Raw genomic sequence first — 23,143 nt, 5'->3', positions numbered from 1 at the left:
AGGCTCAGGGTCCCACCAACAGCTGCTGAGCCCACACACTCTCCATCCCCCATGTAACCACGCCCCCCGCAGGCTGCTCCCCCGGGAAGGAGTGACAGCTGGAGAACCTCGTGGGCTGACGCGGAGGGAGAAGGGCCTCAGGTCTCAGGCTGATCCTGAGCGCAGGCTGCTATCTCGGACTTATCTGGGACCCCGAGGAGGGGGAGCAGAAGCCTGTGGCCAGAAACAAACCCCCGGATCAGCTTCATCCCTCCAATAGGAGAACGAGAGAGGCCACCCAGGGTTCGGCGGACACCCTGTTGTTTGCTGTAAGCACTGGAATTAATTCTGTGAAAAACAGGACTTCAAACTTTGGTTAAAAGTTCTTTCAATTCTCCTTTAAGGAGAGGAAGAGGACACGGTGACCCTGGGATTGATGTCAGAAATGTTCTCCAGAGAGATGGGGGGGGGGGGGGGGTGGCCCACACCATGCTCTGAATGCTGAGCGTGCACACAGGCTGTCCTGGACAGGGCGAGGCCAGCAGGGCCCGAGGTCACTACCACCGCCCCAAGCCACGGCCACCACGCAGCTTCCTCAGCATCACCAGTGGTGGCATCCACAGTAGCTTCAGGCTCTCCCTCTGTGGAGGGGATGATGCCCTCTCCACGCCCTGAGGCTCACGTGACCCTCTCTCTCCTCTCCTGGCCCTGCAGGACCAGGTCACTCGCCCACAACCTTCCCCAGCTTTCCAGGCTTAAATCCGACTCTTCCCCTTGTGGCCCACCCCCACGGCTCCCAAGTCTATTTTAAAAGCAGTCATGTTACGGAGAGTTGGTAATACTGTCTGTTTCCCCTCTAGACTATAAACTTGTCAAGGAAAGTGCACACGTCTCACTCACCCGGGCACACAGTAGGAGTCAGTAAATGTATGTGTTCGGTATCCGGAAACTGACGTGAAATTGCACAGGAAGGGCCAATGGAATCCAGCCGGGCACGTGCAGCTTCCGCTGCTGGGTTTTACCCTGCGGTGTTTTCCGCTGCGATAAAGCTACGGCACCCTCTCAGAACTCCTGGTGCTAAGTAGTCAAGATTTAGCGAGCCATTAACCTCGATCAGAATTGCTGGAAAACCCGCCAAATGGAAGTTTTATTTTAGTGGCACAGCAAAGATAGTCCAATTCCCTAAGTGTCAATGGTTATTGAGAGATTACAGTACTTCCTGGTTTAGAAAAGGAAGCCACCTGGCTGGCGTAGCTCAGTGGATTGAGCGTGGACTGGGAACCAAAGTGTCCCAGGTTCGATTCCCAGCCAGGGTACGTTCCTGGGTTGCAGGCCATAACCCCCAGCAACCACACATTGATCTCTCTCTCTCTCTCTCTCTGCCCCCTCCCTCCCTCCCTTCCCTCTCTAAAAATAGATAAATAAAATCTTTAAAAAAAAAAAAAAAGAAAAGGAAGCCAGTGAATTCTATCCCATTCCCCCAAACGCCTGTCTTTTGTGTTTGCTTTTAGACTGCATATATTACTACTATAAGGTTTATATTTATAAGTACATGCTACTAGAATCAACACTACAACCTGTGCTCAAGAAATATTTCTGATTTCTTTCTAGCTACAGCTTCTCAAGGACAGCAAGATACAAAACACCATCAACACGATGTTTACAAAGAGTGCAAGAAAGAAGAATTTTACTCTTAATTTTCTCTCTTTCTGTGTTCTTTGAATTTGCTAGGCATGCATAAGTTTCTTTCATCAAAAAGAGAAAGGACTTATCCGGTCAGTGGGTTCATAGACTATTTTTGTTTTCCTTTTTATAATTTTCCTGTATTTTATTTTTAGAGATAGGGGAAGGTAGGAAGAAAGAGAGAAACATTGATTGGCTGACTTTCATATGTGCCCCAATCAGGGACCAAACAGGCATGTACCCTGGCCGGGAATCGAACCTGCAACCGTTCGCTTTTCGAGACAATGCCCAACCAACTGAGCCACACCAGTCAGGGCTATTTTTTTCTGTATTAAGAAAATCTCATAAATGTCATTTTGTAAAACTATATTTTGAAAATACAATCCAATTGTCAACTTTCAGCAAACGGGACGCTAGAGCAACTTCTCAGGTCCTGTGGGAGGCTATGGGCAGCTTTTTTGAAAAGGTAAGAACCAGTCCGATGCTTACGATGCCAGGACATAACCATCTGTGATGAGGGATTAAAAATGAAATAGGTGCCTCTCCCTCCCTCCCTTTCTCCCTTTCTCTTCCTTCCTTTCAGTGAAAATGAGGTTCCTGGCTACAGACAGACACCAGCTATAAAGCAAAATTAACTTAATCAGATAGGGCGAATTTTACTTCAACATCAGCTTAAGTCAGGACCCTATTTCCAAACCAAAACTGAGAAACACGGGAGGCAACGGTAATCGTGCAACATGCCAGAGAAATGTTTGATTCACTGGAAACTGAAGCCTCTTCAGCCGGCCGGACCTTGATGCATATGTCAGTAAGCATCTTTTTAATACTAATTAATTAGATAAAATGAAAAAAGTGAAAGGAAACTTGATCTGGGAGCACAGAGTCGAAGGGACCCTGGTGCTGGGGCTTTGCGGGGTTTTCGCTGCATCGGGAAGTAATTACACGATGTTTTCCACAAGCGAAACAGTGAGTCTAACTGGAAAAAAATGTGGAAACGTTTAGTTAGAACAGTAGAGCAAGGTATTAAAGACCCTTTTAAGGGGTTAACTCTGAAGGAAAATATGCAAATAATTAGGCCTGTAAACATGTTTTTAATTACAGTTCTAGGATGAAAGTCAGGGGTATAATCTGGCACTCGTGTGCTTTTCCTGAAAACTCTCTCCCTGCAAAGTGATGATTCTAACGTGCACGTCGCCGCGAGGACCCAGCCTGGCCGCCACTGGGGACCCACAGAGGAACTCAGGCCGATTCCCCGGGGACTTGTCCCCCGTCCCCTGAGGAGGGCTGCGATCGCCTATCTCCTCCCGCATCCGCGGGCCAGATCTGCCCCACGCAGGAGTGGGGACCCACGCCTTTCTTCTTGGGAATCAAGACCCACTCACGCCCTATCTTTTCCCCGTTCACGTGAACTTCAAGAGTTTCAGGACATCTGCTCCCCTGACCTCGCTTGGAGCCCCGTTCTTGGCTTTCCGTCGCTGTGTCCCGAGTGTGCGTCCCCAGGGTGCAATCCGACATTAGCCATGCCACACGCTTTCTCCCTGTGCTGTCGGCACACGTCCTTCTACCGAGAACGCCTTTCGCAAGTAAAGTAACTTCCGCGGGTGGAAAGTAAAAGCACAACGTACAGTAACGTACAACCCCCACCTCCGCCCCCCCGCCCCCACGGAGACGTGAGCGCACACCCGTCACTGCAGCTGCCCTGCTGTCACTCAAGCACAGACACTTTGGAGTGCCCCCTGCGCGCCAGGCATCGTGCTGGGTGCTGCGGACCCTTCCGTGAACGGGACGGACAAAACCCCAGCCCTCATGGGGCTGCCAGTCTAGCAGACTCGGCCCCGTGCCCTGCCGCACCCGAGGAGGGGCGACTCTGGGCCTCTCGTCCCAAGGCCGAAAGTCCCGCCAGCAAAGGGGTACACAGGGCAGTCACGGCACCCAGTCCTCACCCCGAGGAAGCAGGAAGGCACATCCTCCCTGCAGCGGAACCTCACTGGGGTTCAGGGCACTGTTGACTGGAGTGAGGACCAGAGCTGGGGCCAGACTAAGAGAACAGAAGGTAGTGATGACGCATGCTACGGACTGAATTGTGTCCCGTCTTCAATCCCCACATCGAAGCCTTCACCACCGTGTGGCTATGTGAAGTATGGAAGCAGCCCTGGCTGGTGTGGCTCAATGGACTGAGTGCCAGCCTGCAAACCAAAGGGTTGCTGGTTCGATTCCCAGTCAGGGCACATGCCTGGGTTGCAGGCCAGGTCCCCAGTTAGGGGCACACAAGAGGCAATAACACATTGATATTTCTCTCCCTCTCTTTCTCCATTCCTTCCTCTCACTCTAAAAATAAATAAATTAAATCTTTTTAAAAAAGTATGGACATCCTTAAGGTTAAACAAGATCATAAGGGTGGTGAGGCCCCGATCCGTCAGATTAGCGTCCTCATCAGAGACACCAGACGGAGATCTGTCGGTGCCACGCGACAACACAGTGAGAAGGTGGCCATCTGCAAGCCAGGAGGAGACCCTTTGCCAGGAGCTAAACTGGGCATCACCTAGACCTTGAACTTCCCAACCTCCAAAACTGTAAGAAAATAAATGCACATGCTGACTGACTCAGAGAGACTTAGACTACTCTGTAGCTTCCGGAAAGCTGGGAACTAACACACTGTTGACTGGAGGGGGCTGACAGGCTGGGGGCTTTTCAGGTGCACGTCCTAGAGCTCCGACCTTGAACAGCCACAGTCCACGTCCGTGTCAATGACTGGGATTCACGCTGTGTGTCTCATTAAATGTGGGGCTCACGTAAAAAAAAATAAACGCTGTCTAAACCACGTGGTCTCGGTATTTTGTTGCGGTGGCCTGAGCTGTGATGAACCTCCGCCCTCAGGAGACCGTCCCGCAGCCCTGCAGGGGACTTGGCTCACACAGATACACATCCATGAGGCCACATGTGGATTCGGAATCCACTTCTGAGGCCCCGTTCAAACACCGCTGCAGACACACGAGACGAGGCCAGCTCACCGTCGCCCCTACCGATGACGCTGAAGGCCATCCCGAGAGCTGGCCTCTGCTTCAGCAGTCCCTTCTCCGCCCACCAGCAGTCCTGGCCCTCAGAAACCCCCTGGCCGGCTTTATCTTCAAGGTGATGCATGAGCACTAAAAGAAATTAAACTAGCACTTTGCTACGCATCCGGTATAACGAACTGCTTTCTCTGGGCTGGTGGTTCTGACATCTATGTGGACTAGAGAGCATTTTACGTGAAAAGGTGTCTGCAAAGCACTGTAGATAGTGATACACTGAATTCTATTATATGAACTTGGGACAATGTCACTAGTTTCAAACACTACAAGATCCCAGGAATATAAGGCTCCGCATACAACAAAACAATTGTAAGGCAACTGCGTTCCCAAATTTTTCAGCTACTACTTGTTATTGGTTTATCCGGGGTTTTTTTTCTAGCTTTCAGCAGCAAACAACACAGAACATCAAAGTTTAAGAAAATTTTACGGGGGGAAAAAGTCCCTTAGAATTGAGAGCATTTTATCATCATGTCTTTTTGCTCTAACTAGAAAGAAACGGCCATTTTCTAGAAATAAAACATGAAGGTCTCCCCCTGAAGCCCAGCTCAAGAACCACGGCTCTCAGTAGGAGGCTGTTTGCAAGCAGTTCTCCCGAACCTGCAGAACGAATGCTGGGACCAAGGGGTCGCCAGCTCCCCGGTCCCGGAGGCCTGACAGCACTCAGCCCGGATGAGAACCTCCCAGACCCGGAGACAGAAGAGACACCCCGGGGGGCCCGCCCGGCTGGTCCCCCACTTACAACTCGTCCTGTATGTTGTCCGTCAGCTTGAACAGCTGCTCCTGCCCCTCCGCCTGGCTCTCCGAGTAGCGGGGCAGCAGCCCCTGGGGCCCCGTGCAGCAGCGCGGTTTCCGCACCCTCTGCGCCTGAGTCCTAGACGGGGACGTGGACAGAAAGCAAAGAGGCGAGGCGTTAGATGCAAGCGATCTCTCCACCTCGTCCGAGACAAAAGCACCACTTCCTACAAGCCCGCTCTGAACTGGACGAGCAGCAGGAAAGCACAGGTTAAGACTGGGGGTGAACACGCAGTTTTGAGTGAGAACCTCGCCTGTGCTGTTTTCTAGCTCTGGGATCGGGACGAGCCAGTGAACCTCTTCGACCCCTGGCCCCAGTGTTCCCTGTAGAACAGGATGTGGACACCTCCCCTGGAGGGCCGCTCTGAGGATCAAATAGAATGACGCCCCCTGCCAAGCCTGTGCTCGACAGATGCGGCAGTCCACCAGGGGTGGGCACACCTGTCGTGGGTGCCCTTACTGGGCTTCCCGCTGGCTGAACCCCGCTTTCCTAGGCATGCCTTCGGGAGAGGTATCTCTGGGCTTACAGGGGGTCAGGAAGGAGAGCCAGGGGCCCTGGGCATCTAGAAGGTGCACACCCAGCTTCTGGATGTCTTCTAAGGTGAGCGCGGCTGCCGGGGCGCAGGGAGAGGGCACGGGAGGCTCGTGAGCGGGAAGGAGGACCCCTGGACAGGGCCCAGGCCGCAGCCGGCGCCCCGCAGTGGCTCGAACTCGTGCCACTCGGCCGCCGGCTGCGCGGAGGAATCTGCTTTGCCGCGGCTCTCGGGGCAGGCCGCTGCTGTCTTTGTCCACAGACCGCATGCGGGGTAATTGATAAGTGCTTTTTGGTGTTTTCCTAGAAACAGGAGTCCGTGTTTGTCTTGGAAAGGCTGTGCATATTTCAGATGACTGATAAGAGTGTGCCGGGCCTGTCCTCGGCCTTGTACTTGCTGTACTTTTCATTATTTGTTCCTGGATTCCACTGAAGCAAAACACCCTCGTCAGACACATCCAGAAGTGAGGGACGGCTCACGCGCTGAGCTGGTGCCTCACAGCCAGGCTCTAAGCGTAGCGTGGGGGACTCACTTGCAAGGGAGACAACTGGGGTGATGACACGGACAGAAAGTCAGCACATTGCCACAGGACGGACACGCAGTGGGTTAGCTGCAAAGCTCGGACAACGGCAGACTCCTGGATGCCGGCCAGCACTCCGCTCACCAGGCCGGGCTGTCGGAAGCCCCGCACCTGGGCGGTGTTTGCTCTGTGCCGGAAAGCCAGCAACCTGGTGACAAATCTTTACAGTTCAGTCCTAAGAGTGCCCTGGGTCCTACTGACTGTGTTCTCCAAGGGTGACATTAGGAGCCGGTAAGGAAGTCTCCACGAGCTGCACTCAAGGAACGGGCGAAAAACAATCCTGTTTGTTTCATGTACTCACGCACTCCCACCGGGCAGAGCCTCAGTTCCTGCTTCGTCAAGACCTGGGTGCCCCGCCGGCTGCGGAGCGCAGGCAGGTGGCAGGCGCCAGTGGAGAGGCGGGCTGCCGGGACCAGGCCAGCCCAGTGGGGCCCAGAAAGAAATGGGGGCGGCAGTGCCGGGGGGCTTTCCAGGCAGCCGGACCCTGTCCTGTGCCCCTGCCCGGTGAAACAGCGTCCACCACCATCCCGCACGCCACCTGGGCAGCCTCGTCCAGGGCCTTTCCCCTAGGCGGTCCTCCCATCCTGCCTGCCCCCCAGGAAGCTCCTGGGCGGCGGGGGGAGGGCTGGTCTGTCGTGGCAGAGGCCCAAGGGCCCCCCAAGAGGGATGTGATGGGCCTGCTCCTCGCCACTTTGCAACACCCTCCCCGACCCACCGGGAGGTCTGCAGGCTGAGTTTCCATGCGTCTCCCTAATCCAACTCTGCCTCTGTCTCTGCCATCACCAACAAATGATCCCTGGGTTTGGAACGGGTTACTGCAAGAACCTTGTAACTTACTCTCCTGTTTCCACCCTTGTCCATTCTCCATAGCAACGCGAACGGCCGTTTCAAAATACCACCATGATTGGGCTGGTCATGTGCTCACAACACATTTGCTTCGCGTCTAGGCTCCCCGTCGGGGATGTAAGCGCCACGGGAAGGAAGGGGGATTTCGTTTTGTCCTCCACTACCCTGAAAACGAGCACCGTGCAAGATCCACGGCAGAGAAGCGATACACACTAGACAAGTGAGGGACCAGTGTCCTCACGGGTGGGGGCGGGTGTCAGGGCCACCGTGACTGCGGAGCCAGAAGGAGGGAACCGTGCTGGAGGGCTTGCCGGCGACAGGCTGAGCTTTGGAAGTCCAAGAAGGCGAGGTGAACGGGAGCTGACGGGAGGAAGGGTCGGGGGGTGAGCCCGCCCAGCCCCCCGACCGGCCAAGCGAAGGAAGGGGCTGAAGGCAGCGTCCTGGAAGTCCGCCTGGGCTGGCCCACGGGCGTCCCTCGGAAGAACCCACCTTTGCACCAGTCCCTTGAGGGGAGACACGTGCTCCCGAGGAGGGCAGCGCCCACCACGGACGAGCACCCCCCGTCTCCGTCTGCGACAGGGTCCCGAGGCCCCAGAGCCGCCGGGGAAGGGCGGCCTGTTTCTGATCAGAGCCCCTGGGCGGGGATCACCCCCGTCACGAGGACCGGAGAGGCGGGAACGCAAGCAAGCAAGCAAGCGTGCCCCATGTTACCGCCTCTCCAAACAGCTCTCCGCTACCGTCGGTGGTTTCTGGACTCGGTGCCCTCCCCCGGGACCTCCCCGAGACCCAACCTCACCCCCGTTCCCAATACGTCGCCTTCTGACTTGGGGACGGCAAACCCACCCAAACTCGGGGAGCACAAAAGCAGAGCGGCTCCCGGGGTCCGCGCTGCCCGTCTGCTGCTGCTGCTGCTGCTGCTTTTCTTCCCGGTCCTCCCAGCAGGCGTGGGCTGTCCTCCCGTGTCCAGGGCCCTCACGCCACCGATGGACCCAACAGCAAGGGGAGGCTGGGAAGAGCGCTCCGCCAGTGCTGACAGACAGAGGGGTGCACTGTGGCGTCCCAGGCCCGTTTTCCACAACGCAGAAGAAGAAAGAGCGCGAGTTCACTTCTGTCCTTAGCAGAAACACGGCCTTCTCTTATAGCTTCATAAACAGCGGGGCCGCCTCCAGAAGGGGCGACTCAGAGCCGCTCTTACTGGAAGCAGGAAGCTGGGCTAAAGGAGTTCTTCCCACGGTCTCCCCTCTTACCGCATCCCTGCTGGTGCCTCAAAGACAACTTTCTTCTCCAAAAGTCAACTAGGATTCCCATTCCTGAGGTTGAAGCTGGGAGGTTGGGGGGAGGCAGGTGCTCAAAACCACTGTGGGCGAATAAATTTGGTCCCAAACATAATCAAAGAATTATAAGCAGAACCCAAAGAGCGAGTGTTGTCAGACCTTGCAAGCCAGCAAAGGGCAGGAGATGCTCTCCAGGGCAGGCCACGGGGCACTGGGGCAGGTTTCCTCGCAGGGACGGCGGCCGGGGGCAGTCACGCTGCCCTTTGAGAACGGCGGGGCTGCTGGCAGCAGAGGCCGGACTGGTTCCCGCTCCGGCTCAGGAACATCGCGAGTCCCTCCGTGAGTGACTCGTCTTAGGTCACTTTCATGCGTGTTCCCGGGAACCTACCGGCACAGGGAGGGGACGGACTTCTTTTTTTTTCACAGCAGACTCACCATTAACCTTGGTTCAAGGCCCACTTTCATCATTGGGCCTTTCTCTGTTCATTTCAAATCTTTGGTCCTCGTGGCCGGCCCTCGGCTGTCCCCTCCCTGCACCGGGCCCTCCTCTGCCGGGACAGCCCCTGTTCTGAAGCCTGCAGTCCTCGCTCCCTCGCTTTCCTTTTGCAGGTGTAGGCTGACCGCATTTCAAAGTCTGCTCCAGTAACAGTCTTGTTACATAGTCTTTGATTCCGGCTGTTTTGAGCTTTAGAAAAAGGTATCACTGCTGGGACTTATTTCTTCCTCCTTGAAGTCCGACTGCTAAGGTTCCGTCATTCCTCGTGTGCAGCGATATCGTCCACGGGATGTGCCTGCTCGTGACTGTCCCGCTGCCCGGACACACCACCGTCTGCCTGTCTTCCTGCTGGGAGCCCGGGCGTTGCCGACAGGCTCCACTGTTACCAGCAGCACCGCACCGAGCATTCCCGCCCGTGCTCCTGGGGGACGCCGGTGGAGTTTCTTCGGGTGCACGTCTAAGAGGGAGCTGCCGGACCACGGGGCACGAATGTTCACCCGACAGAATCCACGCTGCCTTCCAAGTGGCTGCACACACTGACACCCCACCCTCCCACAACACATTTAGGGGTGGGTAGAGCCTCGTACCGCCTCTCCCCGCCCCTCGGTACTGTCGAAGACTGCAGGCACTGGGTGACACACAGCCGATGGCCGTGTGTGACCGCTGAGCACCTGAAACGCAGCCGGTGTGACTTAGGAACTGCATTTTTTAAAAGTAAATTAAAATAAATGCAAATTGTTCATCATGCAGCACGGGCCTAGACCCAAATGTTTGCTGCCTGACTTGGCATAAAAGTGGCATCTTGCCGGCTCCTCGCTCCCGCCCTCTCTTCCAACCTGGGGGGCAACGGTGTCCGATAAAAAAGCGGAGTAGCTTCGGCACCTGCCCACGGGCCCCAGAGCAGAAAGTTCAACTGCCAGGCTACGCAGGCCCACCCACCGCGGATGGACCATCCTGGGCCCAGCCTCCGCCTCCCCTGCCCGCCTGGCTCCCCGGGCAGGTCCGGTGTAACGTCCCGGGGACAGCAGCCCGTTAAACGAGAGGGGGCAGAACCCCACCCACTCGCCTCTCCCTGGCCGACAGCGTCTCCTACCAGCTGACACTCGGTGCGAAAGGCCGTTTACAGCCCACGTCTCCTCGGTGCACGAGCAGCGACTCGGCCTCCGCAAACCCCGGTTTAGCCGAGGGTCTGCCGCACACTTAATTGCTGCCAGCTGGGGGCCGTCCGGCCATTTCCAGCCCCCAGCTGCTGCGGTTTACAAATTTCACAGTGTATGGAAAGAAGCAGGCCTTCCAGTCAACCAGCTAATCCAAAATGTCAGCGCCGAACCGGCGTGAGCTTTGAACTCCACGGAAACGTCAGGGAGTGGGCTGTGCAGCACGGACGGCTCTCCCCCGGGAAGGGGCTGCTGATACAGTGGCTGATCCGCTTCAGATACCCACCCGCGAGAGATCAATACCGGAGCCTGCGGCTGGCCGCGGCGATCAGGCACGCGCGGGAGGCCCCCCGACCGGAGCCCGGGGCGGCGGAGGCGAGCCCCGGCTCCTTCTCCAAGCAGCAACAACTCCAAACATGGTGACGCGGGAAGATCCCACCAGTTCCGTCCGGCCAATCTCGCCTCTCAGCCCGAGGGTCAGCGGGGGGCCAGCCGTCATCTGCTCTCCGCGCAGCCGATGAGTGACCGCGTCACAGGCGCATTAGTTGAAGACAGATGTTGTACACACACACACACACACACACACACACACACCTACCCCTGCACAGCCCGAGTTACTAGTCGGCTTGGGAAGTCTGTCGGGGCCAATGTCTATCAACCCGGCGGCTTCAAAAACAATCAGTAGGCGAGGAAAAAGTGTGCGTGTCAAACGAGCGACTTCCTAACGTAACAGAATGTTTACTCGACCGATGACGGCCACCTTCCTCGGGGACCCCGTGGACCGACCCCAGCAAAATGATGGATGGTGCCTGCACTCACTTCTGGGTGTGTCCTCGGCCTTTGTTGTCATCAGGCGTCTCACTGAGGCACACGGCGCTGGACTGGGCACAGGCAGGCAGGCTGGGAACAGGAGGCCAGCCCGCACCCCCTGCCAAGTCCCACTGGCGGGAACGGCTACAGGACCCCCCGGCCCTCGGCTGCGTGCTCCGTGCAGCCCCTGCCAGCTCTCGGGAAGGACCCCAGCGGTCTGCCCAAGCGGTGCTCTGCACTGGAGCCTCAGAGCTGGTCAAACTCCTGCTGGCGGCCCCGGACGGACGGTGCTGCAAGTCCCGGAGGCCTGTGTGCCATGGCCTCCACCTGCACCCCGGCCCAGGGCCCGCCACTCCCACCCCTGAAGACTTCGAGGGCGGGCACCCCTTCCGCCCCCTTGGACCCCACCCCTCTCAGTGTGGGCCAGGCTCAGAGGGGCCGGCGAGAGGGTAAAGCCTCCTGAGTTTGGCTCGGCTGACATCAGAGGCTCTTTCCCGCAGTGCCACCGAGACGGAAACCCACGTTCTAGAGCCTCTCCAGACGCAGCCTTAACACGCAGGTGTCATAGTGACCAGGAGCTCTCACTGCGGTAAACCTGGCACCAGGACCATTGCACCACGTATCTGCTGTGACAATTTGGATCTTGAGCCCATGCAGATCTAGGTCTGGCAGAAAGGGACCCTATGGCAGTAGAGGTTGGCTCCTGAGTGCAACTACCGACTGAGGACCCAAACCCAGACAGCCAGGAAAACGAGCCGGCTCAGGGCCTTGGGAGTGGCCTGCGCCCGCCGAGGCCCTGCCCCCCACCCCATCTCGGGAACCTTCCCGAGCTATCCTGTGCGCAGGTCCGCACGAGGCCTTTGGAGCCACATCTGCAGGGGCCTCGAGGGAGAGTCACGGGGGAGATACACAGAAAGGGGGTGACGACAGCGGAGAAGGCAGGCTCGGAGCCAGGCTGCGGGCACTGAACCCCCGTCTCCCTGCTCATAGACTGGGGCTCATGGCAAGTTGGGCCCCTCTCAGAGCCTTGGTCCCTCATCCATCAAATGGGGACAGCCCTGGGGTTGCTGTGAGGAGGGACCCAATGCACGTACAGTGCTCACAGCAGTCCTTGGCACACAGCAGGCACCCAGTAAAACGCTGCCGCCTCTGACGATGACGACGACGCACCCCGGCAGAGGGTGCCACGGGTGCACGAGAGGGGCCCCAACCCAGCTCAGGTGGCTGAAGGCCAAGGTGGGCCGGGTCTCACCTCCAGGCTGGTTTTCTTGGGAGGGAAAGCGCTTCACACCGAGACATTCCCCTTTCCCTTCACTCTCTCGCCAACGGCACCCCAGCTGCCCTCCCGGAGTCCCGACGTCGTCTGCGTGCCGCGCACAGAACCCCACACCGCGTCGCCACAACGGGGAACACGGGGAGGACACTGGTTCACGAAACTGGCAGACATTCCGCTGCCGTCGCTGTTGGGTTTTTAGGGACCGGACGTCCCGAGGTGGGGGACGACATCTCCTGGGCTGGGTTTTCCCCATCGGTGGGATTCACACCTGACATGTTTACAGGGGTCAAGGCTCCCTATAACCCAACACACGTTTTGGGGACCCCACAACATTGCATCCGTGAGAGTGGGCAGGACTAATGCCACCAGATATGCCTACCGGGGTTTAAAATCTAAGAACAAAACTTCTCCGAAGGTCCTTCCCTCATCGCCTGACTGCCTCGGGGTGAGACCACCTGTCCGTGGGGCTGGGGGCGGCACAAAGCAGGTGGGCTTCAGCGGGGATTCCACCCAGTGGACAACGCACGGTGAGAATACAGCCTGACAGCGCCGGGTGTCCAAGACGCCCAACCTCCGCCCCCGCTCCGGGGCGGCTTTGCGTCTTACAGATGCGGCAGACGGCTCGTGCGGTCGCTGCCACCTGCAACGCCGATGTTGCAAAGGCCAGCAGGCTCCCCTGTGTTCGAAGTGCCACATTCTGGATCAGACTGGGGAGGGCTTCCTTACAGGGACCCCTCCCCCAGGGTCAAGTTCCCTGCTCAGCTGCCACTGTTAACGCCAGTCCCAGAATATTTCACGTGGGCCAAAATACACGATTTCTGGTGAACTTGATTTTGTGGCTATTAAGTGCAAATTCGAATGATAACAAGCTGACTAAATAAACCAGATGTTTTCAGATTGATTTCTAACAAATGATTACATAGTTTTTCAAAAAAAAATCATTATATTTTCTACCTTTCCCCCAAAGTCAACCTCTTTTAAGAGACAGACAGAATCCGGGAGCGTGGTGGTGTGTGTGGAGGACAGCCCCAGGCCGGCCCGGGAGGCACACTGCAGCCCCGGCCCGGCCGCTCGTGGGCCGAGGGAGCGTGCGGTTCCCCGCCCCGTAGATGAGAACAGGATACTTAGTGGCCGACGAGGTTGGGATGATACACGGAACGTGCCCAGCGCAGTGCACACAGTCAGCACTCGTAAAAGCTGTCTCCCCCTCACCTACCTTCACTCAGGATTACTGGTGTGAAGTCACTTTACAACCCCGAAACGTGGAACTGTAGAAATCGGGGCGTAAGCAGGCGGGCAGCACGCTATGGGGACCTGATGTGCTGAACCGCGTGAGAGCAGCCCGTCGGGAGCACACCGCGTGTTCGGACGCTCGGGGCGCCTAAGCGCTCTTCCCTTGGCCTGCCCCAGCCGCACCTCGTCTGCCTGAGGAACTGTCTTCGGAGGGCTAGAGCTAACCAACCCACAGCTCAGGGGTGGTACCAGGCGTCAGATCTGTGGAACGGGCATTAGCAGTTTCAGACTGTTGCCATTCACAACACCCAGCACCACCGAGTTTTCAGTGGCAGAGCACTCTCTCCAGACGGAGTTGGTGAGATAACCTGGAGCCACCCAACCCCTGGGAGTGGAGCTGCCCCGGCGGGAGAGGGGCTGGGGGCGTGTCTGTCCTCGGCACCCCACCCGGCCCCGGCACCCCACCCGGCCCCGGCACAGCCAGCCGGCACTCGGCTGCAGGGAGGGCCTCCCCCAAGGACCAGAGCCGAGCAGGCGTGGGGGGTGCAGCTCCCGAGCAGCCAGCTCCGCGACTCGTTCTCGTTCTCAAGGCCGCCCGCTCACTCGGCCAGACGTTCTACACAGCCTTCCACCGCCACACAGACGAGGTGCAAAGGGAGAGGGCGCTTCAACAGTGGGCAAGGGCACTGGAAATCAACTGTTGTGAGAATGTAAGTGTGCACATGGCTGCCACACTCACGGGGACACCCGGGATTGGTTTCAGGCCTACAGGCTGGACTTCAGCTGGCAGAGGGGGAACCGAGACCCTGAGAGGGGGGCTGCAGAGCCAGCCACTGACTCCCCCTCTTGCCAGCCACCGACCTCCCTGGGGCAGTGGGTGCATGCTCTGAGCCCAGCCACGGCCCGGGAAGTTCGCTAGGAGCTGAATGGACGCTGTGTGAAGCCAGAGCTGCTTGCCTCTTCTCCGCACTGTTGGGCCCCCGCACCCAGAACAGTGCTGGGTGCACAGTGGGTGCGCACAGACCAGCGGCCGAGACCCAGTGCTACGGCCGGTGGCTTCAGAGGCTGCCGCTTCTGCAGCCCAGGGAGTGGAGAGGGCCATCGGTCTTGGGGCTCCTCCTCCGAGACCGGCCCGGAGTCGGTGGGGACCCAGGGACAGAAGATGCTGGTCATTCCATCAAGGAAGGACACCAGAGTTACTGACCTGGGTCGTGTTCCCCCGGGAGGCAACTGGCTAGCAGTATGATGGCCTCGGGGGGAATGCGCCCCAACGGCACTTCCCGGGGCAGGAACAAGCAGCGGGGCCTGGACCTCTGGCAGCCGCCCAGGGTTCCAGCTCCCTCCTACAGACGGTCCAATCCCGCCCCGACACTCAGCACTTAAGCAGTTCGGAACCCTCTGGCCAAGGGGATGGATTCTCTGCACTAGCTCAGATTCCAAGAACTTCTTCAAAGGGTTTTTACTGTATGGCTTTCATTAGTTTAATCCCGACTTTTAGGTTCTTTTGAAATCAACCAATCACCTATTCCTCATCTTCCTCTGACCAGGGGGTGCTTTTTTATTCTTTGTCTTCAAACTTAACCTATGGCCAGGCTTTCTTAAGATGCCAAGACCACTGCGAGTCAAACCGGCCCCTCCACAAACAAGAGATGGCACCTTCTCTTTGAACTTGGCCAGGCTGCCTCTGGCCCATCATTCCAAAGCCCTCAGAAGTATCTTGGGTTTTTCAGGCAACAGAAGAGGTTTCTCTTTGTTCTGGCTCTCGCCACAGTGCCTGGGTGTAGAGCCAGAGCAAGAGCGAGGCAAGGAGAACACCGTGTGTCCGAACGGGGCTTGGGCTCGGTGGCGTCCTTTCTCTCCGGACGGCAAGGAAGCAGGGCACAAGCTGGCAGCTGTGACACCCTTTGGTGCCTCTGCCTGGGGTACATCTCTGCCCGGTGACAGAAGATGATTGTTTACGTGGTGATAAGGTCAGGCTGCCTTATAATTAAGTGACGCCGGTGTGAACATGAACAAAACCCATCGCCACAGCCCGTCGAGCCTTGGCAAACTGGTTTGTTTGGTCTGGACAGCAAACAACATTCCACACTCCTGGATTTTTTTTCTCCCAGATCCCCTGCGGCCCCATCACCCCCCAAACCTTTTTTAAAAATTACAATCTGTTCTGCTGTCTTGAGTTACATTCTGTAAATAATAAGCAACACTGACGAAATGCAAAAAGCTGAAAATGCGCAAGGCAGAAAGATCTGCAGTATGTCCCACATCTGTGTCACATTAAACACACGCTCAACGGATCCGCCGATTCCTGTCTAATCAGCACACGAGGCTGACGTGGGCCAGAAGGGCCCTCGCGCTACGGGCTGCAGCAGGGCCGCCCGAGGCAGGCAAGGAGGGGCGGGAGTGGCACCAGGAGGTGGAGACTCGGAGCCCGCCACGCAGAGGCAGAGGCGCGGGAGCCAGCCGCCCGGTCCCCGTACACGCAGACTGGCGGGTTGCTGCGGTGGCCGGGTCTCGGGGAGGGCTACGGCTCAGAACCCTCCCTCCCTGTCCTCAGGGCCGCTGAAGCTGGGCCCTCGGCGGTTAAACTAAATAACATGTTGTGATGACAAAATGTCTCATTTGAAGGAGCTGGCTGCCTATACGTTAAAATGCCTACAAAATAAAAATAGAACAGGAGGAAACCAATTAGAGTCCATTTGGCAAAAAGCTCAGAGGCTACTAGAGATGTTAGTTGCTATGCCAGGCAAAATCTGATCCCATCTCTACTCCTTCCAAGCATTTTACACGCACGTGCACACAAGCAGATGTGCGCGCGCACACACACACACATGCAGGCACTCGGGCTCCCCTTGAAGAAACACTGGCAGAGCCTAAGAGGGGAACTGGCGTGCTTTACACCCGTGGCGCTGCGCGCAGTCCCTGCGTGATCAGACGGCTCGGTGCTGGCAAACACCAGACTCGGGCCCAACAAAGGGCCTTTCAGCGGAGGAGCACGTGAGCCTCCAAGCACCCTCTCGGGAGGACGCGGTGCACCACCGCTCAGCCGGCTCTCCCAGACCCGTGCTCCCCGTTGGCGGTAGGAGGGAAGACACCCAGAGTGAGACGGGGCCCCGCCAGGGTCCGCGCTGCGTCTCTCCCTGCAGCTGCGTCTGCTGCCCCGGCACTCGGGTCTCCAGGGCGCTCTCACAGGGAAGTGTCCTATCAGTGCTCCGCTCCCCGGGGGAGGCTGCCGGGGAGGGGCCGCGACGTTCGTCCAAGGCCGTTCGGCTGGCAAGTGGCAAAGGCAAAACTGGCCTTGGGTTTTCCTGCTTCTCTCGGCCGACTTCAGTAAACTCATCATCACCAGCATGACTGCGGGCGAAACCGGATGCACACTCTGCGTCCGTCGCTGCGCTAAAAGCGCTCTGGAGATCCCGGAGGGCTGCCAACGGAGGCAGGGGCCTGACCTCAAGGAGCTTGCGATTCACTTGAGAAGGCAAGACGGTTGTCACTGAAATGGCCGTGGAAGAGACCCGGACCGTGTCCCGCTGACCGCTGACGGGAGGGCAAAGGGGGCCCGGCCCCACGCTGACGAGGGCAGGGCGGGCTTTCTGCGAAGGCCTGGCTTCGCGTGGGGCCCTGCCGAAACCCTGCAGAGCAGGGTTTTTACCACTCAAACAATGCACAGCGTCAGCCCTAGCCTGTCAAGCTTTAACAGGAAGTAGCGTTGAAGAAGTACCAAGAACCAGACAAAAACGCGCACAAGGTGAAAGCTGGGTCACGGGCCACGTCCCAGACACCCTGCACGCGGCTGAGGGAAGCCCCGGTCTGGGCGCAGAGGCTGCCGGCCGGGGGGCCGTGCGGTGGTGGCGGCAGCTCTCCTCCACCTCGGCCGCGAGGCGGGCTTCAGCGCCCGCCAGTGAAAGCCCCAAGCCGCTGGCGTGCGTTTCACTCACACCTGCAGGGAAGGTGTGTGCGCGTTACGTGCCAACGTGGACGGGAAGTTGATAAAAATGACGACTATCGGAAGTGCAGGGCCCAGGCGGGACGAGCATAGGCAAAAGCACACCGCAGAGGAAGGCGGGTTCTGACCTCGAGGGGCTTCAAGGGTCGGAGTGAATGATACACAAAGACAATTCACAAAAGAAGAACTCCGAACGCCAGCCAAAGTATGAGAAGGTGAGCCAGCACCCCTCATTACCAAAGAAACCCCCTCCCCCGGGTCGGCAGGGAGGGCTGGGAGGGAAGGGCCAGAGCTGACGGAGGACGGACGGGCCAACAGTTTCAGCTTCCGAGAAGGCAGTTTGTGATGCGCTTCAAAACAAAAAATGTGTATGCCCTTAACCCAGCAACCCCATTTTTAGAAAACGACTCTGAAGTGATAATCATACACATGTGGAAAGATATAAGGAGACAATGCTTATGACGGCAAAACACGGGGAACATCCACCAATAAAGAACTAGTTGAGTGTATTGCTGTGCAAATGCAGCGAGAGAGTATGTAAGTGTGAAAAACGACGGCTTCCTTTCGGAATGGGAAGATGTGGTAGAGCACACTGACGTCTGTGCTCCTATTCCCGCAAAACCACGGAGCTGCGTCCGTGTGTGAGCGTGTGCCTGTGCCCACACCCCGGCAGGACGAGCGTCACTGGCCTTTCGGGGATTGTTAACGGCCCGAGGGACTGCGCTCTCACTTCCTTTTTGAAACGGGAACAGCAGCGCCCGTCCCGTCAGTTCGCTGGGGGAATCAGAGAGGCGGTCGGTGCGAGTCCCCAGCACGGAGTCTGTGCACGCAGGCGTCCGTGTGCTGTTTAACGTGGCAGAACGGTTTACGTGGGCCCACTTTCCAACTCAAACGACACGCCTACTCTTTGACAGGACGACTCAGGGAGCACCAGGCACACACGCCGCAAAGTCTAAAGCCTGAAGGAGTGCGGAGTCCCACCGCCACCCGCAGCCCACGGCACGGGCTGGGAGCAGACCAGGGGCCCGAGCCAGAACGGCCAGGTGCCTCCACGAGGGCTCCCTCCTGGGCTAAGAGGCAGTCCTCGTGGGCTTCTCTCAAGAGGACGGGGCCATGGCTTGGTCACTAGTGCGGATGCTACTCCTCCCCAGATGGGGAGGCCGGCCCTGCGCTGCACTGGCTGGTGGGGGCAGCCATGGATGTTGCCTTGTTAACCCGAGGGGCTCCGCAGGAGGCCCCACTCCCAGCCCACCTGACTGGCTTTTCCAGCACCATCTTGCTTTTCGACCCTGAGCAGCGGGAGAGGGGGCTCTCTTGCCTGCAGTCTCGGACCAGCTCAGAGCAGCGTGTCCTACCTGGTGAGCAGGAGGGGAGGGGCTGGCATGGCCGCGGCAGACCCAGGTGTTCGGAGCACTTTCCCTGCAGACCCCCCCAAGCCCAGGCGCGAGCGGCAGAAGGGGCGCTCCAAGGACGGGCGCGAGCGAGTCCACTCTGCCTCCCGGCTCGCCTGGAACGCCCTCCCTGCTCTCGCGGGCGGCGAACATCTGGAACCGGTTCCGAGGCCCTCTAGCTGCAGGGCCACTGGAGCGAAGTTCGCGTTTCACTGGAAACTGCACTTCAGGGGCCTGCGGACTGTCCTTTCTGATTCTCCTCAGGGTGAAGTACAACCTAGCAGACAAGCTGGTTCAGAGACCAAATCAGCTTTGCTTTGAAATGTTCTCTTCGCCCCATCCCCCTCTGACAGCAGAATTAATGGCCCAGGTGGCGAGAAATCAAAAAATGAAAGAGCAGGACTCGAGGTCAGCTCAGGTGCATTTCTGTGCCTTCAGAAAAGTCAGACGCACCCCCGGGGTCAGCGCCGACACCAAACCTCCAGAGCACGTGTCCTCCTCGGGAACAAGCACCAGCGAGACCGGGTCCATTTACATGGCTGGACTGGGGCTTGCCGCTACAGGACTATAAACAATGTGGATTCAAAATGCACTTGAACTTGCTGAGAGCCAAGGAAGCGATGAGGAAAGATGCTGGAGCCTTTTGGACAGAGGCGGCAACCCATCAAGTCCCCCTGGAGCTGGTGCCGGCCGCAGCTCACGCCCCACCATGTGCTTGTTGCCATGGGTGCCCAGGGCACTGGAACACAGGCTTGCGAGCACACGGCCTGGTGAGCAGTGGGTGCCGGCCCTTCCCCCGGCCGGGCCCACTGTGCCTCTGGAAAAGGCAGGTGCAGCCGGGAGTCTGTCCGGTGTGGAGGCCACAGCACCTCTTTCTACCATGTTAATGCTGAACACGGAACCTCTCCTGCCAGCTGAGGGTTTGTTCTGCCCCTGGACCGGGGGGGTGAGGGGGGGGGGGGGCAGGCAGAGGCAGTTAAGGAGGGCAGGCATGTGATTTTTCGGAGACTGACTTCCTTGGGGTGGAGAGAGGTGGGCAGGCCTGGGACGCCACTGGTGCCGAGGGTGAGTCACACGCAGCCAGTGGCGGCTCTTAGGGGCCCCCTCTCCAGGCTCACTGACGCAAGAGGCTGGACCCAGATTTCCTCCTGCGTGTCACATAAAGCACTGGGACTTGCTAGTCTTTCCTGTCTTAAGACTCTTGCAAACCAAAGTTTCTATAAATGCCAGTTAGAGGATCATCTGGCTACCTCGTGGCATCTGCGTTGTTAAACGGAACAGAAATAACTCGGAGGAGCGGCACTGCTTCTCCCTACAGTTCAGCCACCCCCTCAGAGCTTCCCTCTTCACACCCCCGACGGGCCGCGACGCGGCACAGCCGCCTGACGCCAGCTGAGCTCAGACTCTGACTGAGAGGACCCGGACAGGTGCTCCACTGGAAGCCACCCAAGGCCTGCAGCCCTTTGGGTCTGGCAACCGCTTCATGGAGTGCCCCGGCCAGGGCCCACTCGCAGAGCCCATTTCTAGGCTCCTTACACACGCTGCCCCGGGAAGCATAAGCACACGGGCATTCTCCTTCCAAGGCATCCTGCACCGTGCACCAGCCAGTGTCCCCAGCTGCCCAGCTGGTCAGGGTGCGCTGGCTGGACGGCAGCATGAAGACAAGCTGCAGCCAGGATGTGAGGCTGCTGTTCTGTGCAACTGGCAAACCCTGAACTTGGAAGGAAGGGCGTCACCGTGCGCACTGGTTCATCACGCGGGGCGGGGCCGCAGGGGGGCAGGGAGCAGAGATGATGGAGAACCAGAAGAGAGGACCAGGGACGGCACCGCTCCCAGACACAAAGCTGGGACCTGGTCCTTGGTTAAGGTGGTAGAATAGGGAGCAAGTGACAAGCAGCTGTCACGCTGTGAGGTTCCCAGTTGGTAGGACCTTCCCCCCAAGGTGCATTAGCACCTTTTCCCAAACCTTCTGGGCCGCAGGCAGATACCCAGTTCCCCCCTCCGCAGCCAAGAATGGAAGGAAGTGGGCCGTGGGCCTGGCGAGAGACCGCTGATTTAAACCATGGGGTCTTCTGGTGGGGGACACCACAGGAGGCCCGGCAGGAGCACAGAGGCTAGGGCTGTGCGCTGTGCAACCAGACTGCCCGGTCCAAATTCTGGTTCCTTCTCTCACGACCTCTGAGGTCTCAGACAAGCTATGTAACTTCTCTATGCCCCGACTTCCCCATCTATAAAATGGGGAAAACACAGCTCTCGCCTCACTGGGCCCTTCCAGGGACTAAGTAGTAATTTGTGTAAAATGCTTAAAACCGTGGGTGGCACCAGTTAGCATTCACAGCCTGGAGCATCGCCATCCGGGGCTCGGGGTCTGCCTGAGATGTGAACAATGGAAACACAGGCCTCGCCGGACGGCATGGACAAAGGACAGGCAGGTCCCCAGTCTTGCCAAAGGGTGACACTGGCTGATGGACAGAACCGCCCCCTAACGCACTCTTGTCCCTTTACTCAACGCAGCATGACTACAAGGACCCAGGCCTCCCCAGACCTTGCTGCGCCCCCTTCCCCACGTCCTCCCCGGTGAGAGGGCCGAGGCCCCAGGGGGCGGCCTGCCCTGCGGCTGACAGCAGCGTGCCGGGCTGACAGGCCGTTCGGTGGGACAGCCCTGCACCGGCCCAGCTCTAGCAAGCACTCCGGCTGGGCTGTGGGACGCCAGCAAGGGAGGCCACCACCCGCCTCCGAGGAGGCTGGGCAGCGGGGAAGGAAACAGGATCGTCTGCGTCTCGGCAGCTCGACGGGAAGGCTCCGCCGTCGGCGTCCAACCACCTCTGCCGCGGGCGCAGCCTCCGCGGAGACGGGCAGGTTTCCTGTTGTGTCAGCCCCACTTCCTCCGGCAACATTATACTGCAAACAGAGGGCTCCGCTGGATGAGGCGCAGCGGTGTCCCGTTTCTGGTTTCTGGCCGGGGGCGGGGGCAGACGGCCCGCTCCTCCGGAGGGACACGTCGCCGTGCCTCGACCCTCCCCAGACAGCGCGGCTCCCCTCCCCCGGGGCCTGAGAGGCCGCTTGAAGAAAGGAGCGCGCAGGCTTCCCTGCCTGACCTCCGATGGGCGCGCTCTGCGTGGCAGCTGGGCCTATTACACGCAGTGTGAGAGGGTTAAACAGGACAGCCTCAGCCCTTTGTAAACGTTTGCCCTGTGGATATGTACTCGTTGGCGGCAGTACAAGACTCGAGCTGTATTACACGCCTTAACGATATGGTTCAACTGTCGGTCAGGCTGGGGCCTGGCACGGGGCCAGGCCGCAATCAATGGGACACAGAACCTCCCCTTGCAGATCATCACGAAGGCTCGTATTATCTCCTTTTCGTCGTGCTGGTTAAATTTATGGAGCAGAACCCTGAAGCCGCATTCCTCGGCCTGGGCCGGCCCACGCGGCCCTCCCTCCCTTTGTTCGGGACTGCAAGCGAGCCGTGCTTCGGACGGCTGCAGGGTTGTTAGTTCAGGCCCTGACTGTTTGCTCACAACTGAAATGAAGAGAGTTCAGTGGAAGGGCAAAAGGACAGCCCAAGTGTAAAACCCCATCCCAGCAGGCCCTGGGCCCCTACATTTGGCCCTGAGCTTCTCCTGAATGTAAGATTGTATTCTGTTCTCACAACAGCACAATCTTCGGGCTGATCTCCAATAAACCTTCTCTGAATCAGCAACCAAGTCCTCCTGCACTGTGCCGCCACTCGAACTCGTGGGTTGGGGGGGGGGGGCAAGTTGGCCCAAAACAAGGCCAGAGGATCTGTGGTTCTACAGCCCTTTTCCGGCCTTCCCAGGGCTCACGGGGGATGAGGCGCAAACAGCGACTGGTAGCTGGTCTTATATTTAATGTTAACACTGGAAAGAGAAAACTGACTTTTCAGGCCTTGGCTACGGGGTGGGATACGTGAGCAGTGCATGTGAACACCCGTGTGCGTGTGTGCCTGGGAGGGGTGTGTAGGGCAGACTTAGTCCCCTGGAGTCCAACAGAAGGCCCCACGCGTCCGACCCACTGAGCCTGCCCCTTGGCTCTCATCCTTGGTCCCTGATATCTCG

At 58.3% G+C, this 23,143-nt stretch overlaps 1 protein-coding gene across 3 annotated transcripts in view; it reads right to left on the bottom strand.

Annotated features, from left to right (window-relative positions):
* VPS13D (vacuolar protein sorting 13 homolog D) overlaps window positions 1-23,143 on the bottom strand; it is a 226,359-nt gene that overhangs the window by 5,549 nt on the left and 197,667 nt on the right. For all 3 annotated transcript variants that reach the window (XM_028511940.2, XM_036025326.1, XM_028511941.2), the window contains one exon: window positions 5,473-5,604. In XM_028511940.2, the coding sequence (XP_028367741.1) occupies window positions 5,473-5,604 (132 nt within the window). The remainder of the gene's footprint in view (window positions 1-5,472; window positions 5,605-23,143) is intronic.

The sequence above is a fragment of the Phyllostomus discolor genome, chromosome 5 (assembly GCF_004126475.2).
Source record: "Phyllostomus discolor isolate MPI-MPIP mPhyDis1 chromosome 5, mPhyDis1.pri.v3, whole genome shotgun sequence".
Taxonomy (NCBI): domain Eukaryota; kingdom Metazoa; phylum Chordata; class Mammalia; order Chiroptera; family Phyllostomidae; genus Phyllostomus; species Phyllostomus discolor.
The sequence above is the reverse complement of the archived record's forward strand: the minus strand, read 5'-3'. Positions and strand labels throughout refer to the sequence as shown.